This window comes from Phasianus colchicus, chromosome 5 (assembly GCF_987193195.1).
Source record: "Phasianus colchicus chromosome 5, bPhaCol1.hap1.1, whole genome shotgun sequence".
In the NCBI taxonomy this organism is placed as follows: domain Eukaryota; kingdom Metazoa; phylum Chordata; class Aves; order Galliformes; family Phasianidae; genus Phasianus; species Phasianus colchicus.
Window position 1 is genome coordinate 15,741,927 of NC_143440.1, and position 21,470 is coordinate 15,763,396.

The following is a 21,470-nucleotide window of genomic DNA, read 5'->3' on the forward strand; positions in this document are numbered from 1 at the left end:
GCAGATGTTCAGGCTATTAAAGATGATCAGATTGGAAAGATTCCAAAAAATGGTTTAAAATAATTTAAGCATTCCCTCAAAATTATTTTATCTTCTGTTTATGCTAATGTGGTCAGTAGTTTTTAAAATGTCAGTAATTGTCTTTTGTGTTGGTCTAGAATTGCTGTTTTTTATTTGCAGGGAAGTGAGATTCTGAAAAGAGCAAAGACAAGTTTCATCATTTTTCCACTGGGGGAAAAAAAAAAAAACAACTCAGTAAAATAGTGGAGACTGACTTTGTGAGAATGCTGTATTTTCTACGTTTATTCATTTATTTATTTATTTTTAAGCATCTGAAGTTGCCAATTGAGTTGGTTGCTTCAGAAGTCAAGAGTTTCAAATAAAAGTATGTGCTAATGGCTCATCCCCTTCAGGCAATTTTCAATCCCTTTTAGAGATTTTTCAGTTATTTTGAAAAGTATTCATGCATACCTGTTGTAGGTTGACTGGTAGAAAATGTAAACACGGTACTTGGGGTTGTGATTCCACATTCAAATATATTTCTGTTTATTGTTCCGTTGACATCACATGTTGCACGGAAACACCATCCACTTCCATCTGTGGTGTTGTAGATGAGTTCATTATATTTATAGGTGTTGTTTTCATATACGCAGTTACATGCTGTAATTGATAAGATTATTGTCGGTCACCTATGAAAAGATAGTATCCTGTATCTAATTTTTTTAACAGTGCTTCTTGGCTGTCTTACCTTTATCATCAAACTTGCACTGTAAACCTTCTGATGTGCACTCGCTAAAATAAAAAGTATAAAATAAACTTATTTTATTATAAGCTAATTGTACTGCTATCATCTTTCTGCCAGCTTCTAGCATCAAGAAAGAGAAATAGATAATTGTGAATGACAACTTAGTTGATTTATATAATAGCATTCAGATGGGCATGTTGCCTCAATTCCAGCTGAATAATAATTGCTCGTTCCACATTACTAAGGCCCTTTTTGCACTGCAGAGCTATCAACATACAGCCTCAATAAAAGCAGAACTTAATTTTTTCTTTCCTGTAGTGTGGATCATTGCCAGAACTGACTGCATCATGGAAGATCCACCCCTTACCCCTTTCATTCTGTTAACATCAATTCATGTGTTTACTCCTTGAGCACCCAGTTTATGTTGATCTTTTTTTGTTTTTGTTTTTGTTTTTTTTGGCCATGGTTTTCCTAAGCCTTTCTTTACATTAAACCCAAGCTTATACATAAAGCAAAACTAAAGATTATGCAAAGTTACAAGTGCAAGTCTTTAGGAAAGCTATGTATAATTTTCCTTGCACTTGTTTTTATACTAAAAAAAAAAGAAACATGTTAAGAAGGGAGAGTCTAAGTACTACAAGCATACTCCAAGAATGTAATAAAATCCTTGAAAGTAGACCCCTTAGTAGATATATATACTTCTGGAATGATATTTTTTCCCGCCATAGCAATAGAAAATAGAGGAAGCTTAGTCTCAAAGTACTTACTGTTTTCGTTGTATCATTGTGCTGAGGATTTACAAAATAATTATGATCAAATTCAACAGAACAAAAAGTGTAATAGACCCTAATAGTACTAAATAGTAAGAAAGCTGGTATTGAGTGGAAAGGTCAGGCAGCATAAAAATCACTGTGTCATGAAACAGGAACATGCAATTTCCCATTGTTGGTTTAGTCAGTTTTCCTTGTACACGATTAGACTGGTGTGTTAAGCCTTACCATAACTGACATTTATCCCGCATATATATCTTTCCATCTTCATTATCATAACAGTCACAGAGACTGACACATTTCATCTGATCCTCATGAAAATATGGCTTGTCTGGTGGGCAGTTGGGGTAGCAGCCTGAAGCAAGGAAAAGGGCATATACAAGGTTGAAAAAGCGTGAACAGAGAAAATCAGGAAAAGTTTTGTTTATGCAAGGTGTGTTTGCAGGTTGTGTTTTTAATAGCAATAATTTTTACTACTGATTTTTTTCCAGTAACTGTAGGAAGTAATGTAGAGTAGTAATGTTAGCAGAGGACTTAGCCATAGATGTTTTTATGTGTGCTTTATCTCCATTCATGCTGATGCAATGATGAAGAGAATTAAATGATGAGAAAGCAGCTGGTGGAGAAAACAGGTTCCATTAAAGACTATTCAAAAGATTATAAGCAAATTTATCCATTTAAGGGTACTTGCAAGCTCTTTTTACCTTCTAAACCTGGCAAGTTATGGAGGCATTTCCCACTTGGGTTCTTACAGGTCTTCATACAGGAGGCTCCACAAGGCTTATAGTGCCATTCACATTCTCCTTGTTGATTATAGTAATCACAGAACAGTGCTAAAGAGAAACATAAATTTGAACATGTTCAGAAAAAAACCCAAAACTCTTTTGAGCCATGTCTGCTCAGATTCCTACCATGCTGCCTTGAACAGCCTTGAAAACTGAATGAATAGGTGAAATGTGTGACCATCAAAACCCTGTGAAAAGTACACAGTGCAATTATAATGCATGTACATGAGGTACACAGAATATTCAAAGATATCAACAAGGAATTTCTGTATATTTTACTACACTTTCAGAAGAAGTGTATAAAAAATAAAACTCACGACAAATTGAAGGGGTTCTCCAGGCTATACAGACACCAACTTCATTACATGCTTGAGCATAGGCAGCTACTGCTGTACAAAAACAATCACAGTCTCCTCCAGAGTCACAGGCACAAGCATCTGTCACACATGCTTGATAATATCTTGCTGGTTCAACCTGTCATAAAAAATAAATATTACATTATACATTCTGCCTTCTAAGTTTTCTCAACTTCCCTAGACTAATTTTCTTAAAATTAGGATCTCAGAAGGAAGGCCTATATTAGTTATTTCTTTCGTTATGTTTATATACACTGTTAGACACCAGACGTAATGCCAGATAATACATGCAAATCACATATTGACATAGTTTTAGATATCTAGACTTGTGTCCCAGTGAAAGATTAGTTTCATGTTCCCAAGCCATACTAGGCAGCCATAATCTGAAGATCTCTAGTAGTGGAAAGAACTAAGGTAATAGGAGCAGCACAAAATTATCCTGCATTGTTGGTATTTACTGGCAGTTAATGCTGCCTCATTACTACCCCAAAATGTTATTTCATTGAATTTGTGTTCATTACATGGTATATTTTATCCAAGTTACACCATATGAAAATATATAGTAATTCTGAAATTACTGTTCTTTCCCAATAAGTTAGTATCATTTTCTATGATCTATATAGCCTACTATTTCTTACAGGTAGGGGGTATAGATCTGTTTGACTGAGCAAGATTTAGACTGAAGTTACATAATTCAAAGTGAAACATGCTGCCTAATGAATTAAACATATATGGCAAAGTGCATGAAGATAGACTTCATTTTAGATTCAGTAACACTCAGGCCTAGTCTTCACAGAGTGAACTCCTGCCCTGGTGATACCTGTGAGTGACAGGCAGCAAAGACATTGCTGTTGATGATGCTACACTGCTTCTCTGACCAGGACTTTCGATAAGGGTTGGTAGAGCATGGGTCCTTTACAAAGTTAGCATCAGGACATGTGGAGGATACTTTCCAGCTATTTCCGAACTCCAGGACATTCTCCACTACAGACAGACTCCTTGTAGTGAAGTCATTGATGCCATTGCCATCATAATTTCCACAGAGGCCACAGATCTGACCCTGCAAAAGGAAAAAAAAAAATAATGATGGATGTGAGAAAACAAAGATCTAAAACTGAAAGAATACATGAAATTCAGCTCTTAGAGTGCCATTCTGTTCTAACTTTCCTGAAGATTCCCACTGAAGATATATTTTAGGTTTAGATATTCTGGAAAAGCAGCCATCTCTTTCCTCAGCAACAGAACATGACCACCAAGGCTACAAACAGCTACTGACTTTCCTTCTTTTAAATCTGAACAGTACAACTCTCTTGATCACTTTATCATTTTCGAGGGTGTATCAACTTTGAGGTACATCCTCTTAACATTTAACAAGGGAAACGAGGACTCAGCTAGTTGACAATGCTACAATGGTTTTCATTTATACTTTGTTTTAATATAATAGATGTTCATACAAAAGACAGTCTTATAAAGCTGTTGTAAGTACTGCCAGTACACCCGTGTAACCTACTCATTGAATCTACTGTGATGACCGCTGACAGATGGAAAAATAAATGACATTTTCCTTGCATTTCCAGAAATACCTCATTCCAAATTTCGATATGTGAAATGGTGACAGGCTGTAACAGACACTAAGCTTTCTCTGTGGATCCAAGGATCATACTCTGTCCATACTTTCTTTATCACTTGCTCATATATATACTTGAAAAATACATAACATTTCACTTAGTATTTTACTTCCTTATTCTTGGAGTACAATAATTTGGATTTGTGTGAATGTGTACTGGAAACAATGGATGATTTTTCAAGATCAGGACTCCTGAATTGATTTCTACACATGTAGCTATGTAATCTTAGTAAAGCCTGATAAGCTTTACCAAGATTCACAGAGTAATTTTAACAAGTCCAGTCCATAGTAGCAGTCTACCAACTCAAGTTCTGTCAGGCCAAATAGAAACTGAACACTGCCTTGAGCACTCTAAAGAGCAGCAGCACGTTTACATGTCTTCCTAAGGTACCAGAGGAACAGAAAACAACATATGACATCCTACAGGAATGTTAGAGAAATCACCTGTTTGGGATATTGTTTTAGTCAGATAAAAAATTAACACCCAGTCCTAATCTAGACTTAAACTACTAGTTCCGCACCTTAAATTCAGGGCTCAGCTTGATGAAGATGCTGGTTTTCTTGTCCCACATGAGGATCAGTCCACTGGTGGTATCAATCACTGTGTACATACCTATATAACGGACTGTGAATGGTACTTCACCACTTTGTCCTCTCTTTATCACACTGACGCGCTCCTCACTGAGTATCAGTTCATAGTGCTGAAACAGGAGGAAAAAGTGATTAGAAATGAATCTAATAGCTACAGCTGTGCTATTAAACACTTTTTTCTCCACTTTTAAGAGTAGTAAAACCAGTTTGTTTAATGAAAATACATAATCCGAATGCAGTTTAGTTCAAATCTCAGGTTCATGGAATTGTGGTAAAAATGTATTTTAAATGGAGCAGATTGTAGATTAAAAAATGATGTCATGGTAGTCATGGAGGAACTACTGTGCACAGAGCAAGAGAATCTTCTGATGTGATCAGCCAAATTTTTGCTACAGGCAATTTTCCTCTAGAGCTGTAGTTTGTCCAAGGTTAAGTGTAAGACGGCTTTGTAGGGCTGGAATAGGCGGAAAGCTGGGAAGCTGTACCAAATACTTCACCTGATTCTGGCTTAAGCTTAATTTACAAGTTGGTTTGCTTTTTAAAATATTTTCTCCAAACTTCCTTGTGGCAATGGATATCCTGACTTCCCCCAAGCTTTACACAGATACTGAACAAAAAAACCCTGGTCTGTAATGCAATACCTACATACCTCTAAGAAAACTTTGATAGATTTTGAGCAAGTTGTCCCAGTGCTGCCACAGGGAATATTTTCACTGATAACCTGGAAGGTCCCATTCACTGTGTCACTCTTCCCACAGTGGTTCTGAGTAATAAAATTAAAAAACATATTATTGTTGCAGATAAGATCAAGATTATATTACAGTGTAGTTTTGTTAAATAACAGTACCTGGACTAGTGTGTATTCACAGTTTCCATTGAAGCTGAACCTTTGGTCATCAAAGGTGGTATAATGTCCATCTCCGTAAACAGCGCACGTACCCAGGCATTGTTTTTTGGTGCATTCCCACATCCTATCCTTGCACACACTAGGAATGAGAATTAAATCTTTTAGTAATAAAGTAACTCACTGTCTTATGCAGACATATCCCAAAAACTCAGCATTTGTTTGGCATCTCATTGTTAGTAAATGTTATATTGATTCTGAAGTTAAAACAGTCTTTTACATTTCCCATGTGAAGTATTAAAGCAAAGTTCTGTTCTGCTATTCCAAATGCATGAACTGCAAAAAAGGATAAAATGTAATGGACACCATCCCCCCAAAGGTTTTCTCCCAGTTTGTGCCTCAGCTGTCTGCCTGCAACAAAATTAAACTTGCTCATCTTTCTGAGTCAAAATTTAAAAGACCCATCAATTGATGAAATGCACAGTCTAAATCTCTGCTCACTACTGTACAGCTTAAGATCTTTTTAAAGGCAAATGATGGAACCAGGAATGCAACTTTCCAGAAAATACTTACCAGGTATTACAGTCAGCATTGATCTTTTCCCCAGGTTGATACATGGCTCCATTGTGAATACATGGACATTCCTCTTCAGGAATACAACCACCTTTCCCATCTAACACAAGCCCAGATGGGCACACACAGCCAGATACACACTGTGTGCTATACTGGAAAGGTCAAGAGGAAGATACAATTTCAGAATAAAATAATCACACTAGAAAAATGAAGATTAGATCAACTTAAAATGTCTTTATATGTTCTATTTCTGCCCAGCTTAAATAAGAGAAGACTCTGAAGTACTTATAGGCCTCTAGAACAAAGACGAAGTTATTAGCATGTAAAGCTGCTAAACATTAGATGCATTCTAATCCTAAATGCATTTGTTCAAGTCTGTCAAATTTGAACTATACTGGATCTTAAGACTTGCTCTGTGTTAGCTGAACAAGCCCCGTGCTTTGTGATGGGTGACTTGTGATTGAATAGACTTTAAAAAGAAAGTAAGTAAATTTAGTTTGAGTGAGTTGCATTGAAAACAGATGCATCTCTTATGGTACCTATTCATGAAATTACACATGGCTATCATGCACTTAGATGGAGAGACATGATTAGATGTGCAAGAAATTCATAACTGCACTATCATATGGAAAGAAATGATTGCTCCTAGCCAGCCTACAGCAAGTAATTTTCTCTTAAGGAAGTAAAATATGTGGCAAAGCTCTAAATATTTTCACTACTAACTACTCTTACTTCGAAAGACTTGAACTGTTACAACACTGTGTAAGACATAAAAAGAAATACTTCATATTATATACACACAGGTTTATGCTCTTATACTTGATCCATTTTTGTGCGATGAATTTTCACTCAAATCCTTTGCTGAAAGTCAGAAAGCCATCACGTTTTTCATTTAGTCAGATGAAACAGTTACAAAATGTTAGCTCTAATGAGAGTGATTTGAGAAGTAGTTGAAGAAACTTTGACACTGATCTTACAAAAGTTGGATGTTACTTATTATAGTTTATTCTGATGATCCTTGTTAACACAAGGATCTGATGAATCCTATTGTTAACACATCATAATGTGTTTCGGGGATTTTAGCTTAAAAAGTATCTGTGATGTAGATTCAGAGTAGGAAAGTTAGATCAATGATGACTGTAGCACAAATATGACAGACAAAACTTGAAAGTACCATTTCATCCAGCCATGACATACTTACACACTGCATATCCAGAGTCTGACAGCTTTTTTGACACTCTGATCCAGTTGTTCCTGCTGTGTTGTTTCTACAGTCTAAGTAGAACATGGGAGATTCACAAACTAGAGGAAGGAAAGAAATGAGAGAAGTAAGAAATGGCAGGGAGTTTATCACACAGCTGTAGCCGTAAAAAGCATTTAGAAATTCTTTGGAATTTGTTCATTTCAGTTAGTAAGGACTGCTGTCTCTACTCAGTCTGCTAAATAGGATCCAACTGTAGATTCACTTCAGAGCACTGAATTCCCAGAACCTTCCACAATATATCAGAAAAAAATCTTTTAGAACAGATCTTCTCATGAACCTAGGGTTACTTCTGCCTTTTATAGTATAGAAATACTTCTATTATTTAAAAATCCATTAAGAAATATCAATTCTAATATTATATACCAAATATATACAAGTGCAAGTGGAAGACTTTTTTTTAACCTGGAATTTGATCGGGTTCTCCAATGCAATTCAGTCTTCCCTGGATGCAAGTGCTGTAAGAGAGGGAAAAACATTAATTTTTAACCGTTTGTTGAGACTGAGAGCTACCTCTGTCAAGTTTTGGTACTTTATAAGGAATTAATTGAGTTCCTGAATACTATTTTGAAGACCCAGGGTAGAGTTTCTCTCAACAATTATGCTTTCATATGGTTGCTTAACAGGAAAAACTAGAGAATGACATAGATATATTTCTGCTTGTTACTTACTTTCTCCTACAATTTCTCTTTGTTTTTTCTGTCGTGTGTTTTGTGCTTGAAAAGTTATAGAATTAAATAGAAAATACTTCTATATACAATTGCTCTACCAATCTGGATGTAAATACTATTCTTAAAGGTTTAAAAAAATGTTTATGAGATTACTATATTGAAACTCACGCAGGGCAAGGTGAGAACAGTTTAAATGGAAGCTTATTTAGATAATAAAAATGCATATACTATTACTTGAATGTTATTCAAAAGCTTCCCTTACCATACAAGCCCATTTTCACGGACAACTTCTCCAAGTGGTATGGGAGATCCTCGGTAGTAACAGGGGCATTCATTAGCAGGCACACATTTGCCACTTTCATCCATGTAGGTTCCATTTATGCAGGTGCAGCCATCAACTGGGACAAACTTAATTTTGCATGTGACATCAGGCTCACTTAGAGAGCGACATGTGGGTTGGCATGAATCGATGGTATAGCTGTAACTTAGGGATTTGGGACATGAGGTGCTGTACTTTGCTTGAGAGAGTAAAAAGGAAGAATGAGTTTGTTAATTCCAGACGGTAATTTTTGTTGGGAAGAAAGAAATGGTAGGTAGTAGCAATAATAGGTGAACAAAAATATACACCTCTGCCTACGCTCTATCTTTCACATAAATGTTTTTCTGAATATTTCCAGAATTAGAAGTGAAAGCTACTGTACGTGTAGATAAATCAAGTCGTGTATGCAATAAGGAATATATTTTCTTCAAATGACAGTTTGGAAAGAAACTTCCATTTGGTGCTGCTATTTCATTATTCTAGCAACCAGTTTTCTGGTTAGCACTACTAATGTTATTACTGTTATATGTCATATTAATCTCTATGACACTGTGATGCAGAAAGCTATAGTTAAATTCAAAGTTGTGCAGAAACAGGTGGAGGCGTGTCTGTAACAGCAAGCTCTCTCCCATCCGTTTATATTTATTATTGCTTTTAATGGATTGAATCTAAAGGAACAGCAGGGGATTATATCTAGGAGTGCATTTAACAAAACCCCTTCCTTGACACTTACCATATTTGTCTAGAAATCAATATAAATTTTTTTTCACCAACACTTTTTATTGATGGGCGCACAGGAAAGGAAGTAGAGAAGTGTACTCACAACAGACATTAGTCCTCCATCCATTTATTTGGATTCCTCTTGCAGCACAAGCTCTCACATAGGAAGAAAGGGCTGCGCATAGACAGCCCTCACTGTTTTGACAGTTACACGTGTCAAACATGCAGTTCTAGGAATGTGAGAAAAATATAATCACAACACTTCTAAGACTATCAACATCTGAGTCATTTATAATGAGAAGGAAGACTGACAGCACACTGATAGTGGAATGATGATATTTAGCCAATGGGCTTTCTGTGCCAAGTATAATAAGATGTGAGGTTGGTGAGGTGGCAGTTAACTGTAATTTTCAAATAACCATTTAACATGCCTTTGTGCAAACCACCTACCATGTAAGTATATCCATCCAAGAGAAAATAGCTGCCTTTGCATTTGCAATGACAAAACCAAGTCTGACAACTGAAATAAGATAAAGCTACAACAAAAACAGCAACATGTTGAAAGAAAGAAATGCATTACAGAAATGAAAATGCAGGCATTGCATAAGACTAGAGATACGTCTGGGACAGTTTTTTTCCTGGTAGCTAGTTGTAATGATCCTATTTCTATTGTTTCTGATGGAGAATGGTTTCTACCAACATACCGTGTAGTAAGTAGAGGGATTCAGTAGATAATGACAATCAGCAAAAGGTCCTTCTCTGTTAGTTAGTAGTCCACACCAATGCTGAGCATATTTTTCTGTAAAAAGAACAGACAGTACAAATATGCACATTACTCTTTTACTTCATTAGTCCCATATACTACTTCCCTAACATGGGAAGCCAGTTTTGAAATTACATCAAATCTCTCCTGTCCTGTCTCTTTTCACTCAGTTTGTGCTCTAAGGTTATTAAAACCAAAGGTGCAATGAAATAGAGTTACCAAAGATCACAAATCACAAAAAAGAATTTCCAAAGATGCTCATGTGATTCACTCCTCTGATATCAAGCTGTGAGCTTAGACATTCTCTCTGTTTTCAGTGATCACACAGTTTCTTTCAGTTATGCCTCCAGGACTCTTCCTTTACTTCATTACATAGCCCTCATGCTTTCATTGTGAATATTCTGATTTCAGATATACGTTTTCACCAAATATACAGTTCTTCATTCTCTTATATTTGCTTTCTAATAGTTGTGTTTTTCTTAGTGATAAAAAATAGAAAAAATTCTTAAAAAAAAAAAGTAATGTTAAGAAGCATTTACCATTATCGATGCTGAGTGCACAAGGGTTCTCAAAACTGTTCTGGATATCAGGGCAAGAAGCCTGAGTTTTCCATGTATTAGCAAATGCTGCTGCTGTTCCTTCAATTACTCCACTTATGGCCTTAAAGTCATCAGTTTGGACATTATTGAAATTTCCACAAAGGCCTGTTGAAAACCAGTGAAATGTTTATACTGTTTGTACTCAACAAAAGACATTTAGCAAGAAGGTCTTCAGTTTCATTCACTTACCACAGGTTTGGTCTTTGAACACAGGGTCCAATCGCACAAACATTTGCATGATGGGTGTGATCTGGATTTCAACCTGGATACCAATGTTTGTGTGCATGATGATGAAGAATGATGAAGGTCTAAAGATAGTGACATTGGCTATAAAAGAAAAAATAGAATGACTGCTTTCAGGAGGAGGTTAAATGAAGGACAGAGTAGATCATGATATGAAGACTGCTCTAAAAGTAATGCCTCCTATTTTATAACATTGCCCACGAATCAGAGGTGAATGTTAGAGAAAAAATACCTGCTGAGATTGGCAGCTGGGTGTAGATTGAGTTCACAAACACACCACCATCAGTTTTGACCTCAATGAGCTGTTAAGGAAGAGGAACAACAGGTAATCATGTGAAGGATTATTATAGTCCAAAGAGTAATAATAGTGATGACTCCGGTGATATTACTTAAATGGCTATTAATTAAAAGGGGTCATTTTTGTGATCTCATCTCTTCTCTTTCTTTCCACTTTGTGCACTTCACTAATTTTCCTTGCCAAGGAAAACTGGTTTTTGAAGAGTCTTTCTCAACTGATTAATGAATTTTATCATCTTGGTTTCTATGAACAAAACTTTATGATGAATTACACCCATTACTGTTGTACTTGTAGCTTCTAAATTACAAGTTTATGTGTTTTCATTGAATTGGCAGAAAAACAGCTTTTTCAGCTTTTTCTTAATGAACTTCCATAAAATCAAATCTACTATTTCATTTTTACAAAAAAAAACCTAGTTTATTTTCACTTGATAAAAAGTAACATGTACTTATCCCATATGTGGAAATAAATGCAGGTCCCTACCCGATAAAGGTCTAGATGCTTTGGTCCCCATGTTATTAATATTTTTTTTCATGCTTATTTTGCATTCTTACCGTTTGTCCTTTATTCAAGCTGAGGGTCACTGTCCTTAAGCACGTTTCAGTGTTTGTCATGCCACACTTGCGTAGTTCCACCAGGATAGTGAATATTTCATCTTCACAGTGCTGAAAATAAATAAAAATCCTAACAGTTATTCAATGAAAGGCTAATAACAAAAGCTGTCCCTGTCAAAGTCTCTCTTTTCAGGGAAATAGTAACAATGAGTGATTTTCTTTCTTTTCTTTTCTTTTTTTTTTTTTTTAGACTGAATTGTGCAAATGGGAAAAAAAGAAAGCAAAGAAGAATCATATCAAAAAGGTCAAACCTTTTCACTTACACATTACTGTAACAAAATGTTTTGATTATAATGAATTTTTTACTACTTTATTTCTCTTAACTCATTTTTATAATGGTTAAACCCTAAATGAAATGTATCAGTTGACTTGAACTGATTTTTCTTTATTTCAGTTTCCAAGAAAAATATACTATTAAATACAGTTAACAGGGTAAAATTATTTAATCCAGTAAGACAGCTGGAACAATCACGTAGAAGAATGTACATTAAGCAATATCTTAAAAAGAGAGTTGTCTTCAGCATTTATTGCATGACAGAACTGGAAATTCCCTGGAAACCACCATTTACTGTTGCATGACATCCTAATATTTAGCTGATAATTAAATCATTTGAATGACAGAATACATTCCAGTAAGCGTCTGAGTAACTGAAGCAATTCAATATACATATGTCAAAAGATGTAAGTTTCAAAGATGTTGTTTGAGATCACCTATTCTTTCCACAAGCACATAAGGCTTTATGACCAAGTAATATCTGATTCTCACCTTAGAAAGGACGTAAGTGCAGTCTCCATAGACATCATAATGCTTTTTATCATATGTCGAAATGTGCGAGCCTCCTTCTACGGAACATATTCCTGGACATGACATATCTTCGCAATTCCATTTGCCTCCATTACATGTACTGGAAGAGACAAGACAAACTTAGCTGAAATTAGTAATAGCAATCCAGACTTACAGTAATTACAATGACATTAGGTTTAGTACTGCTTTTCCCTTTCAATCTATTGTTTGAATACACAGGAAATCCAGGTTTAAGACTTTCTCAAATATTGTGAACATATGAAGTAAAGCATTAAAGGGAGTGACTGTGATATGCATTCACTTTTTTCATTTGTTTCTATTTTTTTTGGAATAGGTTAACTCAATAGCAACAGGTGCTGGATGAGTAATTGCTTGTTTTCTGCAGCTAACATAAAACGTAATGCCAAATTAAAATCTCTTCTGTTTTCTTGTACAAATGTATAAGAAACTAAGAGAAATGTGACTCCACATCTACTCCTGATGAGTAGATAGAGTATATCTGTTTTCTAAGGTAATGTGGTACTGTACAGGATTAATAATTGTGAAACTGAGGTTGTGTAGCTTCTCTTATTTTCTTCAGAGAAAATAAATATTTGCAAATACGTAAATTACTGCAACTTCATTCCCTCTAGAGAAGTCCAAATGTTTGAACAAAGTAAACAAAGAGGAAGCACTTGAATTCACTGGTGAGAAATCCAAACACTGTAAATCCTTACTTTGATCACCTTGAGCACAAGTGCAAAGACAGTTAAGGCTGTTGCTAAATAAAACAAAGAATATTTGTTGGGGTTATTTTGGAACTGTAGCGGCCAGTTAAATACACAGATCAATTACCGATGATGTAATTGCAAACAATAAATCATTAAACCCATTAAATATATTAGAGGAAATAATGAGTTAAGAAAATAGCAAGAGTTACCAGGAATGGCACTGCTCTGAGAAAGAAGTTCCTGGAGCATAAGTGTTGCCATTGTAAATACAGGAACACTGCTGACGGGAGATGCAGCCAGAATTGTTTATGTCATCAAAAACAGTTCCTTAAGTTAAAAACAACAACAACAAAATTTAATCAATTAAAGAGGCATTTTCGATACATGGGAAAATAATCATTTTTGTTCATTACTAAAAATTGCCTCGAAGACAGATTTGCAGCTGCTGTGAACTTTCATAGATACACCGAGGACAGTAGGACTATACCAATTTACACACTTTCAACCTTTCTATTCTTAAATTCCACCTGCTTTGAAATGGAGTTATTTTAGTACAGGTGGCTTGTTGAAAGACTAGCTTTGATCTGTTTGCTTTTCAGCTTTCTTGCTTTATAAATATTGCGTGTGTGCTGGCAATTAATTCCGATGTCTTTCCTCAGTTGATAAATGATAAATACTTATCACTTGCAGCTGTGAAAAACGCAAATATAAGAGCCGTAAGCCTCATGGAATCTGCCTTGTTTATTTTGAGATCAGAAATGTGAGTATATAAGAACTTGCCTTGGGGGCAGAAACAACCATCCATACAGTGCTCTTCACAAAACTGAGATCGTTCAGGATTAGTGCATGTGTCAGTGCAGGGGGAGCTGCACTCCGAATACTGCATATTGTAAGGACATGTCTTGGCTGAAATGTTAACAAAAGGAGAGTTTTTTTCAGTCTGAAGTATTGCTAGTTCACTGTATATGGAAATAAGTATGTTTATTTACATTTTTTTTCAGCTAGATTTAAAACCATACTAAACCACAGACCTATTCCCACTTCTCAAAATCTTCAACTTTATTCATTCAGATCTATGTTTTACAGTTGAGATTTGCTTTTCATGACAGTGTAAAGAAAGACTTAACTGGTGGCAAAATGACTGGAATTCTAGGCACATCAAGAAAATGGTTCTGCAAAACTAGCAAGGTTTCTGTTAAAGTAGCCTTTTCAAGAATATCTGCATTGCTAGGGAAACGTAAGAATCAAGTTTCTAAAGCTTCAGTATATTCAGATTTTTCAAATATCACTGGAAGAGTAAATAGTATCCCAGTGGATTTTAATTTGAAACAAATGTTGGTGACAGTATCAACAGCTACGCTAACAATGTGCAGGCGTTTAATTCAGTAAAAACCTCTGAAGATTACAGTGATACACACTCCTCAAAACCAAGCTAGAGGAGATTAAATGCTACACCAGCCTAAGACCAGTGAAGACTCAATCAGTTAATCAACGAGGGTAAAAAATATGGTAGCCGTCATGAAAAAAAGGAGAGAAACAGAAATATAAGTAACCAAATCACCCTCCTTCTTCCTCCTTGTATTTGTTTCCTTTACTATCCCAATTCATTAAATGACCCTTCAGCTCTTGTGATACTGTTTAAGTCAGTCTGCTTAAAACACTTAGTTCTTTCTCCTTAGCCTCTTGCTGGAGCTTGTACATCAGAACCCCCCAGTATGCCTGTAATTTCCAATGCATACTCAGCATTATTTGAGAACTCATTTCTTTTTATTTATCCAGCACAAAATAAAGGCATCTCCACTAATACTTACGGCACAATTTTGAGGTTCTCCAGTTCAAAGGTTCCCCACCAGCATGAGCACACTGCCGGGAGTATTCAGCAATAGTATCACAGATACATGAGGCATTTTTTAACTCCTCAGAGCGGCACAAGTCTTCTTGGCAAGCCATAATGTACTCACTAACATTAACCAGGCCATTACAGTCTGCAAATGCAAAGCTGGTCAATGTTTTTTGACATATGTCATCCTGGGGAGAAAAAAAAAAACAATAAGAAAACTTTCAGAAAATAGAAAAGAGCAAATTTTTAGTATTGTTTCTCTGCTACATTATTCTTTAATAGAATTGCATATCTCTTTTTACTTAGTATTGCCCTAGGTCTTTTCCTGTTGACCCCTCTGAAGCTGTATAACGATAGAAATAAATGTGAAAGAAAAATTAAAGAATAATCAAAAAGATACTTACGAAGTTATATGTGCAATTATCTGGTGGGGAAGGAGTTGGGTCTTCACAGTACTCTGTAGGCCCATCCATTTTCTGCATATTCCCAAACTGTAAGGCTGTCATTCTGATATCTGTGCAAAAGAAATTTAATAATGAGGGTTGTGTGGGCTTTTTTTGGTCAACTCAACTTCCTAGTATCTTTTCCTCTTGTCAAGAATTCTTTTCAAGATCAGCTAAGGCAGATAGTTCCCTTGAATCTTTTCATTTTATCATCATTCCTTCCAAAATAAACACTGAAATCACTATCTGGAAAAATAAAAACATTAGAAAACAATTTTCAGCCTACTACTTCTAGGCACAAACTAAGATTTGAACTGGAAAAAAACCCAGACTGTTTTCAGAAGACTATGAGTCCATGTAGGGAAGAGAGAAAATAATTAAAATAGGGATTTGTACAATGGAGACTGCTGAGAAACAAGGCTTAGGAAAACACTCAAATTGAGAATGGATAAAATAAGAGAGGATTATATATAGACTATGCATACCAAAAGACAAATGTGGATATATTTTGTGGAATAAGATTACATATTCAAAGTTCTGACAGCATGTTTAATGGACTCATTAATATAGACAAACGATCTATCTCCCAGGCTTTTCAAATCAGAATTGATATGTTATTATTAGAATTATTTTTATGACAGAACTGAAACAACAAAAGTAGTGACTAGGTATTACAACTACATTTCATTTCACTGGATATATTTCAATATTTATGTTATTAGTGAGAAACTGGCTAACACCTTTAAGTATTAAACACATGATGTGCTTATGTTTTTTGTTATGTTTTTCAACATAGATTGAATCATAGCTTCTGAGTATATCCTTCAACAGGATAGGAAAGAGGAATGATGATGATGTTAGTGCTGAAAGTAGAATACATGCTTAAGACTCCAGAAACCAATTTCTGATATTTAAGAAACTTACTGTTTGAATAGAACTCATTGTAAACTGGAATGCCATTGAAGTCCCCACAAAGACCACAGGTCTGATTGGCATATTTCTCATGCAGTTCTAACTAAAATGATAGGCAATACGTTGACAGAAGTTAGTATACACATTGTAAAATACATTCAGGATCATTGAAAACACTTGTACTTGCTGACCCTATTTTTCCGTCAGAACTACGTAATTTTATTTAGGAATCTAATTTAAACTTGATGGGTAGAATGAAGAGTTGTCTTAGATTTGATTTACAACATAAACTCCAAACAATTGGTGTAGACATAGGTTTTCACTGTAATATCTGTAGAGAGCCCAGCCTTTTTCTCTCCATTGTTCTGAAACAAAATCAAATTCACAGCAAAAATGATGTCCTAAGAGAGAGAAATTCTGCTCAAAAATTGTAGTAGAAGAGGTAAGTTGGACCTGCAATGATGGTAATATATTAATGACAGTGAAAGTGGTTTTTCACCTTACTTTAAGCAGAAGTCTGCTATCAAAGAGAAGTAAATCCACATAATTTTCTTTGGGACTACCTAGATGCAAACCTATCTTTCTTAAGGAAAAAATGCTCAACAGTATGAGATGGAAAGGCAATAGTAACTCCTAAACAAGTATTAACCTAATCAAAGATCAGCTTTTTGGCTGATCTGGAGGTGTAGGCAGGTCCAAGAGCTGTTCTTACCAGGATACTGTCACGTTGATTCCACATAAATACAATATCCGCTTTGCTGACAACTTTCACATAAATGCTGCTTCTCTCTATAGTAATTCCAGCTTGACTGTATGGCAGTTGAACTCTACAGGAAGGTAGAATTAATACTAAATGTTTTCTGATCCAGATGTTTGATAAAGAGAAAAAAAAGGCTTTCAGAATCTTACAAGAATATAATGTTGTGTGGAAAGAAAAGCAATTAAAAAATAAAATGGTCCAGTATCATCAAATTTGGATTTAAATTCGAATCCAGTCTCAGGATTTTTCATAGAAATTTTGTTTTTGAGGTAATCTTTGAAGGAACAATTGATTTATCGTGACTCAAATTAATAGCAATTTATTCATTATTTCTGTGGGTAAAATTGTCAGATATATTGAAGAATGCTGATTTTTCCCCAGTATACAAGAAAGCACTTGGCCAACTTGAAAAAAAAAACAACAAAACATCTGTATTTACCAAACAAGTGGTATGAATAAACTCACTTGTTGCTGTTGATCAGGACAACATCCTTTGTTAGTTCAACAGCTACCCCTTCAAGTTTTATGGCAATGCGGTGAATTGTTGGAATATTTTCCACAAGGGTACGCCTAATCTGGATGTTGAACTCTTCATAGGGAGCGTTGCAATGGGATGCAAAAACATAATTGCAGAGCCCAGGGTAGTAGAAGATGTCTCCATCAAAAGTCTTGAAGTGGAAGTTGCCCCATGTGCTGCATACACGGCCATTGTGAGCAGGGTTGGAAGCTGCAAATTTAAAACTAGCTGTAAAAAATGACTTAAAATTCCTAGCCTTAACATGGTGAATCAAATTGGTTTCTTTCTGTCATAGTTTTCCCTTGACCACCTCCCTTTGTTATTTCCATCCATCTATCCATTATAACACAAATCACCATGTATTCATCCTTCATCATCTGTCTGGTGTTCATCACATAATAAACCCTTAAACGGTTGTAGTTAAGTTCAAGTAGATTATTTAGTTGTTCACATTTCATACAAGATAACAGTTCAACATTATGCCATGTTTCTTAACTGACCTCTTTCTCCTCTTATGACTTCATGACTTCTTTTACCAGTGCATTTCCCCATTTGCATTAAATTCCTTTGTCTACATCTTCTAAAACTGAAAACTTATTGAACACATTTCATTTACTTAACTTACGTGTTATTACTGGATTTGTTGATGTTTGCTGGATGATTTTCACCTCAGATGAAACTGTAAAAGAAGAAAAAAAATTAAGAAAGAAGCCCAAACCTAGTGTAACAATTCCAAAACTTGCATCTAAAACTGACCTAGAAAGAAAAGATCAGCACGCTAATATGACACTGTTAAGCCTGGCGCTGATGTATATAGGATATGAATCAGGTTAAAAGTCCATATTCAAACTCAGGATAATTCAATCATAAGAAATTGCTTTCAGCTGTGAGGATTTCAATTTTCTAACCTTGTAGTTTTGACCCTTTTATGAAACTCCAAATTGTGTTAGCATAGGCAGAAATTCACAGCTCTGCATATCAGAGCTCTTCAGACACAAAAACCAATACAAAGGGTTAAGCTATACTAAATTAGCATAGTAAAAAAGCATAGCTGGCTTTTCGTTACATCTACTCTGAATAAGGAGGAAATTAAAAACTTTGATTATACCAATCACTTTTAACCCAAGCCATTCCATGATTCTATGATTCTACAATTATTTTCCAGAAATTTGCTAAAGAGGTTTTTAGGCATTCTTATTATTTACTGGAGATGTGAGGAATGAATACAAATACGCAGTATAAACCAACTTTTTAAGTGAAGCATTTAGATAGGATCAAAGGACTGGAAAAAAAAAACAAGACATGTGGCCACATGATTATGGCACTCAGCTGCATCAAAACTGTCCTATTCCTGTGTTTGCTTCAATTATTATTTTTGTACCTCTAGTTAAATAGTTAGTAGCTCAACTACATCAATTGTCTTCCACCTAAGTTCTCATTCTGTCTCCATAAGTTTTGAATTGCTTTCTACACATGGTCCAACTATCATACTTAGAAAAACACCTGATCCTGTGCTCCAAGTTTCGTGCTCTAAGCTCCTGATTTTTATAAGTAAACATGTCAGGCACTTCCCATTTAAGAAAAATGGCTACAACTTTATTTTATGAAAGACTGAATCCACCCAGAATGAAATAACTATGCCTGAAAAATGCTGATTAATACCAACCTACAACAACACGCCAAGTCTAAATCCTCAAGGACTTAGGTGATGAAATGATTCATGTTTGAATGAGCACTTCTGGTGTCTAATGTATTTGCCAGTTGAAGAAGAGCTGCCTGTGCAATTTAGTACTAAGTCCCCTTTCTCCCTATTCAACAGACAGAGAGAGTCCACAAACTCAGAACCAGATTAGACCACCATACCAAACAAGAAAGGATTTTTACTGGAAATGCACATCATGTAAGCAAACTGAGTACTTGATCTCAGAGATGAAGGGTGCCTGACTGAAGGGATTCAAACTCCCACTCCCAAAGAGGAACCCAAGAGACTCCTAGTTTTGGAAGGGCATTCTGGGAAGCTTCACCATCTCTAGAAGTTGTTCCAGTGTCTGCAGAAGTTTCCTTTCATCCCCAAGCTTTTGTTCTTTTTTTCATTTATACATGACCATTAATGACGTACAAAGAGGTAACTTTAATCTTTTTCCGCTTTCTGTTGGTCTTTCAGTATCACAGATAATATCATTAGGTAAATACATTCATACCATTATAATTGTTGAGAAAATATAACAAATGCCTCTGTGAGTCTTAATAATGCAACAGAATTTGCTTTCATTCAACACATTCATAGGAGCTTCAGTGGACATAGAATCATTCCGACTTCACCTAAGAGCCAGTACTCTTTAAAATATTGTGAATGTTTATTTAAAAGTGTGAGAACTTTTGTAACAGAACAAAACAGTATATACATGTATTTTAGTCTGTTAATTTTTCTCAAGGAAATGCAGTTTTTTTTTTTTTTTTATTAAGCAAGTATTATTTCCAAGGAAATTCTAGCTGTACTAGTTTATCTAGCAATTGCACAATGGCATGCTGTTGATTCTTACAAAAATAGGTGCCTATTGCTTCCAAGAATACCAATACATGGTAATTCAATCTTTGATTATTTGTAAAGAGTTACAAATATTTGTGGATGCACCTTGTCAAGCTACTATCCAGCTGCCACCCCATATACACAATTTTCATTACAACTTATAAAATTTGGAATTGGACCCTAAATATGAAGTTAGGCACAAAATGTCAGAGAAGATGGCATGGGATAATACTTTGTAGTCAGTTAGGAGATCTGAATATATTTTCCACCTAGTGTGATTTGAAAGAAGTCTTTGCTGGATTTGATCTAATAACTATTCATTTTTCAAAGCAATTTATCGGGTTGGCATTGCACAATACAAATAACTTTCTTGTACAAAGAAGGGCTGAGGATGTTTTGATTGACACTACATAACTCTAAATGTAAGATTACACTGTAAGTAACTGTTGTACTTTTGCGCTTAAATCAACTTAGCCGTATTTTAGTGCTTATTTCATGTAACATAAAGTAACCTAAAATTGTATTTACACTTATTTGTTAGTATTTGGAAAGTGATACACAAGATAAATTGAAAAGCAATCTGAAGATTTTAAAATGTTAGCTGACAGGGCAGTAATAACTGTACACCAATGGGACTGACTTAGCAAGTTTGTATTCATGCAAGTAATTTCCTTTTGCATAGTCCAATTAATTGAACATGATTGAATATTAACAAAATCTGCCAAGACTGTCCTCAATTAATGTAATGCAAACAAGAGAAAAAATGATGGATTGCAATGCAACAGATTAACCTCTCAGTGATTTTCATAGTGAAGATCAACAATTTATGTAAATATTAAATATTATATCTAATGTAGTACCAGTATACAATTCATTATCGAAAATCATTGTCACATGAATACATTCTAGTGTCTTTTGCAAAGGAATTAGCAAGAGTAATCTGGTATTAAGTTCTAGTAGGTGACAAAATACTGGAAAAGACTGACCTGATCTAGCAACTGGAAAATGTAGTGCTTTAAATTTCATGAAAAGATCAGAACCTTTGTAATCATTCTTACTATAAAATGCAAAGGAAATGAAATGCTTTTGTAAGGCATAAGTACTACTGAACAACTGGTACTTTAAGACACGAATAATGGTTCTTTTTGATTTGATTTTCAAGACTACTTATCAA

General features: G+C 35.1%; 1 protein-coding gene across 1 annotated transcript in view; it reads right to left on the reverse strand.

The window, feature by feature from the left end:
* Positions 1-21,470, reverse strand: part of LOC116243037 (uncharacterized) — a gene marked incomplete at its 5' end in the record, with an annotated part of 51,512 nt that overhangs the window by 15,657 nt on the left and 14,385 nt on the right. Inside the window, 28 exons of the mRNA XM_090141995.1 lie at positions 472-660; positions 749-792; positions 1,744-1,870; positions 2,220-2,348; positions 2,618-2,774; positions 3,477-3,716; positions 4,805-4,984; positions 5,524-5,637; positions 5,722-5,860; positions 6,292-6,443; positions 7,493-7,593; positions 7,958-8,010; positions 8,486-8,741; positions 9,366-9,492; positions 9,967-10,061; positions 10,565-10,729; positions 10,814-10,951; positions 11,100-11,169; positions 11,720-11,830; positions 12,546-12,684; positions 13,504-13,621; positions 14,075-14,200; positions 15,106-15,322; positions 15,539-15,648; positions 16,502-16,592; positions 17,202-17,316; positions 17,715-17,976; positions 18,392-18,445. Of these exons, the coding sequence (XP_089998121.1) occupies positions 472-660; positions 749-792; positions 1,744-1,870; positions 2,220-2,348; positions 2,618-2,774; positions 3,477-3,716; positions 4,805-4,984; positions 5,524-5,637; positions 5,722-5,860; positions 6,292-6,443; positions 7,493-7,593; positions 7,958-8,010; positions 8,486-8,741; positions 9,366-9,492; positions 9,967-10,061; positions 10,565-10,729; positions 10,814-10,951; positions 11,100-11,169; positions 11,720-11,830; positions 12,546-12,684; positions 13,504-13,621; positions 14,075-14,200; positions 15,106-15,322; positions 15,539-15,648; positions 16,502-16,592; positions 17,202-17,316; positions 17,715-17,976; positions 18,392-18,445 (3,819 nt within the window). The remainder of the gene's footprint in view (positions 1-471; positions 661-748; positions 793-1,743; positions 1,871-2,219; positions 2,349-2,617; positions 2,775-3,476; positions 3,717-4,804; positions 4,985-5,523; positions 5,638-5,721; positions 5,861-6,291; positions 6,444-7,492; positions 7,594-7,957; positions 8,011-8,485; positions 8,742-9,365; positions 9,493-9,966; positions 10,062-10,564; positions 10,730-10,813; positions 10,952-11,099; positions 11,170-11,719; positions 11,831-12,545; positions 12,685-13,503; positions 13,622-14,074; positions 14,201-15,105; positions 15,323-15,538; positions 15,649-16,501; positions 16,593-17,201; positions 17,317-17,714; positions 17,977-18,391; positions 18,446-21,470) is intronic.